This window comes from Cystoisospora suis, assembly GCF_002600585.1.
Source record: "Cystoisospora suis strain Wien I chromosome Unknown contig_2116, whole genome shotgun sequence".
Classification (NCBI taxonomy): domain Eukaryota; phylum Apicomplexa; class Conoidasida; order Eucoccidiorida; family Sarcocystidae; genus Cystoisospora; species Cystoisospora suis.
Genome location: NW_027154915.1, coordinates 26,391 through 37,336, shown reverse-complemented (window position 1 = coordinate 37,336; position 10,946 = coordinate 26,391). Strand labels below are relative to the sequence as shown.

The 10,946-nt window shown below is 47.9% G+C and overlaps 2 protein-coding genes across 2 annotated transcripts in view; one reads left to right on the top strand and one right to left on the bottom strand.

Annotated features, from left to right (window-relative positions):
- Positions 1–3,679, top strand: part of CSUI_004502 (uncharacterized protein) — a 24,707-nt gene extending 21,028 nt beyond the window's left edge. Inside the window, exons 16-17 of the mRNA XM_068064693.1 lie at positions 187–559; positions 1,708–3,679. Coding sequence (XP_067923332.1) covers positions 187–559; positions 1,708–2,019 — 685 coding nt within the window. The 3' untranslated portion in view covers positions 2,020–3,679. The remainder of the gene's footprint in view (positions 1–186; positions 560–1,707) is intronic.
- Positions 3,680–3,883: 204 nt separating this feature from the next.
- CSUI_004501 (raffinose synthase 1) overlaps positions 3,884–10,946 on the bottom strand; it is a 13,987-nt gene continuing 6,924 nt past the window's right edge. The window contains exons 7-12 of the mRNA XM_068064692.1: positions 10,244–10,598; positions 8,352–8,694; positions 7,828–7,949; positions 6,568–6,828; positions 5,242–5,806; positions 3,884–4,615 (exon numbers count right to left, since the gene is read on the bottom strand). Of these exons, the coding sequence (XP_067923331.1) occupies positions 4,136–4,615; positions 5,242–5,806; positions 6,568–6,828; positions 7,828–7,949; positions 8,352–8,694; positions 10,244–10,598 (2,126 nt within the window). The 3' untranslated portion in view covers positions 3,884–4,135. The remainder of the gene's footprint in view (positions 4,616–5,241; positions 5,807–6,567; positions 6,829–7,827; positions 7,950–8,351; positions 8,695–10,243; positions 10,599–10,946) is intronic.

The following is a 10,946-nucleotide window of genomic DNA, read 5'->3' as shown; positions in this document are numbered from 1 at the left end:
TATTCATACATACCCATACATATTCATACACATACATACATCCATTTCACGTTCTGTTCGTCTCGAACCGTCTTGAGACAACATTGTCGAGGACTTCATTCAGTCCAGGCATTCATCCCCTATGCCTTCTGACTTCTCAGGCCACAAGAGTAACTCTCTCTTTCCTCTTTTTTCTTCTTCTTTCAGATCTTGTGAACGACCTCGGATCATGAGCTCGTCTCCACCAGAGGGTAGCAGTTGCCGGGGGGGAGTTGCTATGGCGGGCTCTAGTCAAGGAAGTTATCCTCTTCATCCGCACGTAAATGGCGAAGGGTCCGGATTCTCATGTCCTACTGCGACGTCGAGTGTCTTCGGAGGAGGCACTGGGGCGATCTCTTGTCATGCGGGAGGTGGATTAAGCGGGGGTGTTACTTCAACAGATCTAGAATTCAAAGAGAGATTTGCCGGAGCGGGATCGAGTAAAGACTTCTATGGTGGAGAAGGGACATGTCGCATGAGGCCTGCCCTCTGGGAACTTCGTGTCTCTTTTGACGATACATTGAGATGTTGTATTGCAGCGGTAGGTCTCATAGACGTACATAGGGGGTGGAATTCACCCGCACTTCAAGAAGAGCAGCTCTCACGCACAGAAAACTTGAAGGGGGTGCTGACTGAGCTTAGCTTTCACGTAAACTGTCTACATAGATAGATCAAAGATAGATCGATAGAACCGCTGTTGATCTCTACGGATGAAGCAGAAGGTGAAAGTCTGTACGTATGTATAGATAGATCGGAAAAAAGTAGATCATGAACTCTGTACGTACGTAGAAACTAGGTCAAGTGGAACGTCGCTGATATAGATCTATACAGATGCAGTACCTTCGTACACGCGATGTTTGCGTGATATGACTACCCATAGTCCTCTATCCATGTCCGGTTTAGTGTATCAGTGAGGTGTCGAAAGAGAAGGAGAGGATAATACAAGCCAGTCTATTTCAGTTATGTATCGGTATATAAATCGATACTTTCCCTAGATATATATATATATATATATGTATGAGGATTCCTGTGTGTTCTCCGACGGATGTTAGACACGTACATACACCTCGATAAGAGCACCACTTTGGCATGCCTTGACTTGAATACTCTGTATCTCTTGCCTCAGAAGATCAGAAGATGAGACCGCTGCTGAGGTGGGAGTTCTGGTTCCTAATAGTGTCTACAGAAACGTAGATAGAGCGATATGTTTGTTCTGTTGTACAGGGGAATCGCAACCATTCGTCTTTTTTCCACCAAGTGTCAGTACAGCTCATTCGGACATGCAGAGAGTTAGGTGTCACTCGCTTGCCTAGACCTGCCCCGGGGAGTCGTCGAAGCTGCGGCTGGAAGATGTCTGTGCATGCTGTTCTTTTTAGCTTTCCGAGCTCTTTATCAAGAGCTGTGGAGATAGATTGTTTATGAATGTACTACTGCCTTGATTGATCGCACGCAGCATCTCTCTCTTGTGAAGTCATGTATATATGCTTGGCCCCGAGCAGTCCTTGGTTCTATCTGTAGAGATGTCGGTAGAGATGTCAAGCAAGAAGTGAGGAAAGAGGCAAAGACTGATTGCCTAAGAGCCCGCTTTTATCTCAGACGCCAGGCTTTTTCTTCGTTTTCTTAAGGTATTTCTTCTCTTCTTTCTCTTGTTTTCTCCTTCTTATTTGTCTCATGCATGCATGCTCGCAGAAATCGATCCAGGAAGGGCGGAACAAAGTCCGGAGTGAATTGCGTCGATACATTGATAGACTCTTAGCAGATTCCAACGCGGATGATTCTCTTCTTTTTACTTCTCCGTTTATCTTTCCTCCTCCTGAGACCCCTGAGAGTTTCTTAGTTTCTCGTTCGTCTTCTTTCTCTTCGCCTTCTCTAACGTCCTTATCTATTACACCACACGTCACTCGATCTCGAGGCTGGAGAAGCGCCAATGTTTCTCAACGTAGTTCCGCTTCAGGAAATGCACGACAATCCTCACGAAAGGCCTCTTCTCTGTTCGGATGATGATCAGGAAGATGTTTCTGCAAACACATCTGGACCCGCTCGTTTTTCTTTGTGTATTGGGATGATCTAGACAATCCTTTTTTCTTTCATCTCGGGTTCTCTACTTCGACCAGGCACCTACTGAGGAGCCGACATCTACATAGTGTGGGGTGACGTCTTCTGCATAAATGGAGAGAGGACATGAGGACGGGACAGCTCGCCAGCTAGCCTTTCAGAGAAGTGGGGTGTACTTAGCCAGGTGTCCAGTAGCGGGGGAGAAAGAAAGATTGTATGGTTATTTTGCAAAGGGAGTGGAAGAGTCACTCATGCTACATATTTGCACTCTGTATAGAGCGGGAAAAAGCAAAGGGGCAGTATCTCAGTGAACGTCCGAGAACAGAAGGACAGCGAGAAAAGGCTACAAGGCCTTACAGCTAGTTAGTTGTAGAAGGAACAGATGGCTTTCTCAATTAGAACGGTATCGAGCTAGAAAAACTCGATACGGTTCGAATTGAGAGTGTAGTGGAAGAACAGGAGAGAAGAAGCCCAGATGAGTCTGAGCTGTCTCGTCTCTTGTGTCTCAAGTCAACACGCGAGAGAGCTGGGCGGTCCTTCGCTCCCAGACGAGAAACCGTGAAGGATTGCTGCTGGCCCAGGTTATCGATAAATCTATGGCAGTCGAGTTTATCTGGCATCGAGTGTAGAGTGGGGTGGTGTTGTCGCCTGGTCTTTTCTCTTGTCTTCTTCGTCGGCGTAAGTCTAAGTTGATCGTTATTGTGAGTGTACACTTTTCTATACAGATCTGTATGTATGATCTTGCGGTTGATCTTCGCTTGGCGCATATACTAGGTGAAGATCTCCATACCCTTCTTATTGACGAGCAGTCAGTCGTAGATGGACCACCGTGGCATGGAAGGAAGCAAGCAAACAAGCGCGCTAGATAAACTACCGTTAGGGACTTTGTTAAATCGAGAAGTGGTGTTCTCGTCTACGTCTTCTCAGTCAAACGATCCGATGATGCATTTCGCTGTGGGAGCATCGAACTACGACGCAGATGAACGCGTCGTCATTTGCCTGTTCTGTAGAAGAAGTGTCTTCCTTCCTTACTTCTTTATGAACTTTGAGAGAGTTGCAAGAGCGAGCCGTACGGAAGTCTGTCAAGACGCCGATTTGCGGGAGAGAATCTTTTTTGTTGGCTTTTTTCAGAGACACCATAAAAGAACAAAAGGGACAGTCGTTGTGAAGAATGAATGGATCGATGGAAAACGTCCGTGTCCCCTTTACGACAACAACAGCGCATGTTGTTGTACGACTTATGTATTATATACATGATGGATTTTGATCTGTGGATATATCTGATGGCTAGAGGAGGGGTAGATACGCCCCTCGGTTACCGCGGCGAGTGTGTTCTTCCATGAACGTGAGAAGCCTCTGAAAAGTCTTCTCTTGACTGTTTTGTGATTTTTTAGTTAGTTTCAGTTAGGTAGGAAGGAAGGTAGGTCGATCTTTCTTCTTGTACTAACAGCATGGGCAGGTTCTTGTCAACGTCTGAGTATCGATCGACACAGTCGATATGACGTCTACGATGCGAAGCGTGCGTATACAAAAGCGGAGGCACGCTGTGTTTCTCCTCACTGCGGAGTGGGTGGCCCTGAAGCCACCGGGGCTATTGATACACAGATTCTTGCCGCCCCTACTGCGCTACCCTCGTCTAACAGTAGCATGAATGTTCTGGAAGCACGCGGTCGCGGAGTGACGCTAAGAAGACTCGGCACTTTCTAGATAGCTGCTTTCTATCTAAAGAAGCTGTGGAGGTAAGCCCAGTGCACGTGCAAGGAGACTTTTCGACAAGCTGGGGCAGATAAAAAACAACGTATGCACTAGGGTCTGATAGGAATCAGAAATGCAACAACACAAAGCTAACTACGGGATACGAGAGCAGAGATGACAAGCTCGGACTGCTCAGTGTTTCGAGCCCTTGCTGGCACCCCTGACAAGCACACCAGCCGGTCACTAAGCCAGTCCTGCATTGCACTCGGAATAGCAACATGATGATACACTGTTTTACAGCACGGGTCTAAAGACCCGGTCAGGCTCATGAGTTGGAGACCGGGTGCCTTTCAATAGAAAGCAACAATTACCAAAGAAAGTGAAAGCTATGTTTTCTCTGTTCTCGCTCGTTCACGCGGAGCTCGTAGAGCACTCCTCCGTGGGGGCACGTTTGCACAGGGCGTAAAGGAAGGAACGGATGATCTTCAATGAAGAAAGAGATAGGAGAGAAGTCGTTAGAGGTGTGAGGATTTCTCGATTCGGGATCATGAATTGTAGGCGGATTACTTTCCTCGGAGAAGGTGTGAGGATTTCTCGATTCGGGATCATGAATTGTAGGCGGATTACTTTCCTCAGCTTTGTCAACACGCCTGAGATGTGGGTGACTTTCTACTGTTGTCGTCGCCAGCTCGTTTCGCTCCTGCTCATTCCCGTCGGTTCTGTCGCGAGCCCTGTCGACTGCCGTCCGTAAGGCAAGGGGACCACAGTAATACGGTGGGCGGGAGCCGTCACTCCACACTAATACCGAACAATGGCGTGTTGCCTCGTGGATCTGAAAAGCGACACCCTGGCATGATTGATGATCAGAAAACAAAAGAAACGACAAACGGGCGGGAAGTGGGGGACGTAGGCAGGAAGTCCAGCTGCTGTAACAAGGTATCGTACTCACGTGTTTGCTTAGATACCAAGAAGCTTCAGGCCTCGCTTAGTAGTGGCTTTGACATGGTTTCGCGCTATTATTGGGGGACAAGGCTGCTACCAAGAGATTAAGAACGCGGAAATGGATCCGACTTCGTTTCTACGCCCGAAGAATAGGGCTACTCCCAAATCACACCTTCCACCACCTGTCTGCATCACTGTCTGCCTCTTAGACTTAGATTTTTGTACAAGATGCTCATTCCAAACGAATGCTAGTGGCAGTAGGCGCCTTCAACCGTCTCGCGAATCCACCGGTTTCCTTGAGCTACCCGGTGCTGCTGGTTACGCGAAGGCAAGTTGGCTAAGAGACTAAATTCGTCGCTCTTTAGTTAGACTACTGCTGAAGCTTGGGCCGGCAGTATGCCGGAAGAAGAAGCCTTCGCCAGCTGAAGAGGTTCCTAGATCAACAAGCAGACGACAGTCTACACCCGGTGGCTAGCGCTAAACCTGATGCTCTAGTTCCAAGTACACATTTGACGGAAGAAGAAAACTCACTTTGACTAGTTTCTTGGCCGTGTTTTCCGCCTCCCTTGAATTCACTCCTTCACGGGTTGCCTTCCCGCGTCTTTCATCTCTGGTAGTCTTCTGATCAACTGCTGGTTTCGTCCCCTGATCGCTCCACTCATCCTTAGACATGTGCGGGGCTGTCTGACACCTGTTTTCTGCCTCAGTTTCTCCGCTACAGATTTCACCCGGCTGAATCTCAGCCCACACTGGAGCTACCGCAGTGAAGACAAGTGGCGGGGCGTAAGGTGAGAGAAGGGTTTCTCTTTGAATGTCATCGAGGCTTCCTTCTGCGGAGGGCGAGTTGTCCTCGTCTGGGCGGCCGAAAGTAGAGCTTGACACAGAAGACGGTGGGCGGGGTGTTGAACTGGGTGTACGTCCTCCGATAAGAGAGAGGCGCAGAACTTCATCCATGGATATGCCGTGTGTCCCAGCAGAAGTAAAACGCCCCGGGAGAGCGGGGAGGGCACCGCTACGCCACCCCGTCACGTAGATTGGAGTCACAGCGAAGAGCCGCGCCGTCATAAAGTACACCGGTGTTACAGTCCAACCAAACCTGCCAGAATGCAGAGAAACGACAAGAACTCATGGTTCAGAAACAAGGCTTGCGGGGTGGCTGAAGGCATGCAGGCCCTACGCTAACACTTTCACAGCTGTGCGAAACTGTTGAGATGCGTAGGTATCTATCTGATGCTGTAATGCTGTAACATACTTGCCCTTGCCCCAATCATAGCTATTCCATAAATCACCGTTTCTCCTAGTACATACAACCAACCTCGTTTGATTACAATGCTCCTGCATGTATTTATCTCTCGCCCTGTGGGATGTCGTTGTGTCTAGAACCAGACCGGAGTAAAAGGAGAGAAAAAGGATGTGATTTGAAAGGCACCACCAGATAACTACGACATACCTGAGCAGCTTCGGCCTGACAGCTATAAAGCCTGTAGTTTCAACTGCGACTGGGAATCACTCGTGATCACCGTCTGTTCTCCGCATGCGTTACATGGTTAATTGTTACGTCCCTCTTCCCCCCCCCCAAACATCCGCGACGGGGTCATGCATGAACACTATATATGAGTATTCAGGGTTCTGAGTCGTCAGCTCCAGTTCAAACCTCTACTCCTAGCCTATCAGTTAGGCAACTAGACAGTCTTTACATGCGTGCAACTGGTACTTATGTGCAGTGTGTCTATACGAGTGAGCACGTAGAACAAGTCCGGATAGAAGGTGGACTCGTGAGGGACATTCTCAGGAAAGGTCTTCTCATTCCTTGTAGTGTATATTCTTCTATGGATTAAGGCCAGGTCCCGTACGTACTGTGGATGGAGTACTGCTGCATTGATCTTCTCGCCCTCTGATTCCCAACCCTGCTCAAGATCTGTACAAAGATATTCTTCGTAAGCCGTGGCCTCGACGGCACCTGTCAGATCTCCACCACCGGTGCGACACGGGTTGTCACTCAGAAACGGCAGGACGTCCTTAATAGTTATCACGGCCATGTAGCTCGAGGACCCGCTGTCGTGTAAGCCAAAGACAGCTACTAGAGCACCAGCAGCGCACGTGTTAACCACCTTGTACCTACATGCAAATCAGAGGACAATCACCTGTTACAATTCCTTAAGACTTAACGACATGTCCCGTGCAAACACCCCCATGTATACATATATGTATAGTATACATAGAGTGTATCCCTCTCACCTTCTTTGAAGCTGAGTGACTTTGTCTCACAGGAGGAGCGCGAACAATTGTCTAACTTGGAGAGGTACTCTAGAGGTTTCTACCTTGAATCTTATGTGCTTGACTGAGGCCGGGAAGCGCATTCTACTCTACAGCAAACGCGCAGGTATTACGAGCTTTTGTTTTCTTGCCAGGCTCGCAACCATATCTGGATTGCCACGCTGCGTGCGCGTGTATACGGCAAGGGCCACTGTAGAGCCTGCTGCTTTTGCCGCACCCAGCAAGTGGTGCCTACAAAGTGCAGCTCGGAGAAAATGTCAGGGTCCAAGGAGGAAAGGGCATGTCCACAAGTGACGATGAGAAGTAACGCACTGACACAGGATGGAAGATCCCTTGTTCTGTCTATCGTCTTGCCTTGCCGATCCATAGACATATATCTGTATACTTCAGTGAAAATGACAGACGTCACTCGATTTGCCTCATCCCAAGATCCGTTTAAGGAACGAACCAACCCTCTCCTATAGTGTGTTTTCGTTCACCTTCACATAAAGGCACAAAGCCCCCTAGTTTCTCTTTTTCACGAAGTCATACCACACTCCACCCTCAATCAAGACAAGCTTAGCCCCTGCAGGTGTACAATGAACCTGACTAGAGACCTGTCACCCTCGTCCCTCCATATTTGCAAGTGGTAGACGAACACCTGTATCATAACTCATTCGGTGATGTACCCTGCACCCCGTAGTTTAAAATGGTTACTACTACTGCTACTAGACTCCTATTCCTTTCTCTCAGCCCTTCTTATGTATGTAAACATAAGAGAAGGTGTTATCGTACATTCAGTCTCGAGCCACATGAACCAAAAGAAGTGCGTATATGCGTGATGCAGAAGGTGAGTCTTACCCTACACATGTGTCAAGAGGATTAACGAAGAGACAATCCTCCGTTGGCATCGCAATGCCCGTACACCTTGCAAATATAGGAAGATCGGTTCCAGGCACACAGAGCTTTCGGAGGATTCGACGCTATCAACCACAAGGCACCCACACCGCAATCACCAAGGAGCGACAAAGATGACTGACGGCCAAGGACGATCTTCATGCAGAGAAGGAAGAGATAGGAGATCTCCTAGGCATCCAACACACCTAGAGCATTCTCAGCACATGCGACGCTGAAAGAAATCTGCCAACAGGAGATGACGTGCTGCTAACTTTCTTTCACTAAAAGAGTTGTACAAGGTAGGGTATGAGGATATGTAGATAGAGAACTTTTTACGGCGAATGAAATGTCTGCGTCTACTTGATAATGCCGAGTCAACAAGCGGAGATATTTTCACACTTTCTTCTTACGTGGACTGGAAAGGTCAAAGGAAAGAGAGAGAAGACGAGTGTATCAATGACGAGCCCTAGGTGTTGTTCTTTACTTACCCATGGTGTCTCTCTGAGAGAACGACTGTTCCATGGCTCTTTATCTTCGCCTTGGGCTGGTGGTCTCAGTGACTCAAATCGGTCTGAGATATAGATTGGCCCTCCAGAGATAACTCGAGCAATAGCATGGATTCTACTATGCCAAGCACATATGCGAAACATATCCCAGTCTACAGGAAGAACAGGAGAAGAGAACGAAGATACAACAAGTTCTGAACCTGTCGCCACAAGGCTGTCTGCGTCTATGACCAGGTACCGGGGAGACGAGTGAAAGCTCGTTGAATAAGTCCGCATGTGACTCGGGCTACGTCCCCGTGTATGATATTCTTCTAACAACCAGACACTACAGAAGAAGGTGACCGATCAGAACACAAGGCCCAAGAGGAGACAGGGTGGTTCGAAGCACCACCACCACCACCACAGTCAAATCGAGAAAGGCGAGTGGGAGGGAGCCGTCGGCCTCATGTAGGGACAACACCAGCGTGATTGCATGCACGAATTGAACGCTCTTCTACTAGCAAAAGGACAGTGTAACGAAATTTCAGGTACCAAACCCTCCCGAGAAGACATCACAGAAGAGAAATGAAGAGAAAAAAGCGCTGCGACGGATTTGAGCCGACAGTCACTCGTAAACGTTTTGTTCGAAAGCGGAACTATCCAGTCAGGCAGACCTCGTACTGCATATACAGTCAATACAGCGCAAGTTCCAGCTGAGCAACTTCGCGCAAACAGTCTCTCCCTGTAAGTGCTCTAATATGAACCCGCGCAGCAGGGCTGCCGTCAAATGTTCTTCTCTTGCAGGTCGGGCTGCAATGTGAGAGTCCAGTAGGTGCAGAAGCCAGTCACCTCATATACATGCGGGGGGATAGTCTTGGAAAGTAAAAAGAAATAGAGACTGCAAGTTCCGACTTAAGAGGAATCAGAAAGACCAGGTAGAAAAGCGCGTATATCAGAGCAGAAAACGTAGAAATCTGATGACCTTGCATAAGAGGGAGTAGGTGGCTTGGTTTGCTCTCTAGAGGACTCCCAAGGGAGACCGGAGATATGCAACTCTAATCTATAGTTTCTTTTTATTTGGCCGCTCGAATCACTCCATAGTCCTTCGATCACATCGGCGTGTCATGTGAACTGTCTTTCAGAGACACTCCCTTCAATCATTCGGAATGTCAAGCTTATTGAAGTATCGTACTATTGCATAACAAGCCACAGCTGAGTGTCGCTCGTTAGCCTATCGAGCTGTCGCTGTGTACACGTGAATAGAGAGAGGATGATGTCTAAACAGGTGCAGTAGGACAGGGGCCGTACCAGGTATGTGGAAGGCAGAAAGCCATACGCTGTTTGTTGCATTATGCCAGATATGTCGCGCAACTGCTTCCGCCGTCTCTTCCACCTGGATACACGAAATCTACACCTCGCACGACAGGTCTCGGTAAACGCTTCTAAATAGCTTTCTTTGCTGCATGAAGAGTGATATACATGTGGGTAGCTGCTTGGGCTAACGACAGTCATAGGTTTATCTGTGCGCGTGAAGATAACACCAGGGACTCATCACCAAGACTTAGACGTAAATCCGAACTAAGACAATCGTTTAATCAGGACAACGAAACTCACCTTACACGCCAACAGGCACGTTAATCCTTTGTATTGAATAAGAGTACACATGCACATATATATATTTATATATATATATATATATGCGTGCATGTATATGCCCTCAGACGAAGTAGAACAGCCATCAAGTGGAAGCTGAATAGAAACGAATGACTACAGTCATGAGCCCCTCCTCCAGCCTGTTCAAACGAGCAACGTCTCGCTGACTGAGGTGTAAGTGTATTCCAAAAGGACTCAGCTTTTCCCTTACATGCAGTTGGGAGAACAACATGCTCTCTTACCACCCGGGACCTACCCCATGAAAGGCATGATCCTCAGAAGACCGGACAATCAAGGAGGCGCCTCCTAAGTAGATATTTGGTACTCCTATACCCATACAGTTGATTAGATTAAAAGACTGCCCTGTACACGACAGTTCTTTCCGAGACATAGCGTCATCGTATGTCGAGAGCTCGGATGCTGTCGGCAGGTTTTCTCGTCCCTTCTGTTTCTCTTGGCGAGAAATGTACTTCTGATTCGCTAAATGCATAGACAGGAGAGAAGTGTTTGTATAGGTTGCTGCGCATGCACCATCTGTACATCCCTCAGAGACATAGGCTGCCATTGCCTGGTGATCGACCTTCGTCCCGTGGATGCCTGTATCACACATTTGATTTGAACATACAGCAGGAAACTCTAGTGCTAGACAAGGCCACAACGGCTGTTGCCTTTGTAGTGAGAAGTCAGACAAGCATGCAGACTAGCGAAAGAACCGATACAACGGGGTGAGGGGTGGGAACTGAACGAATCTCTCTTGGGAATCTAAGTATAAAGGAGGTGAATATACGTATATGAAAGGAAGGAGAGAAAAAAGCCATGTGATCGGTCGCTCTTCAAAAATAACAGCCAACAGATAGGCTTAGCAGAGTCTGGGTATATTCTCGGCGGTTTCTGAAACAATATTGTCGTAAGCTCAGGTGTGCACAAGATAGATAGATAGATTAA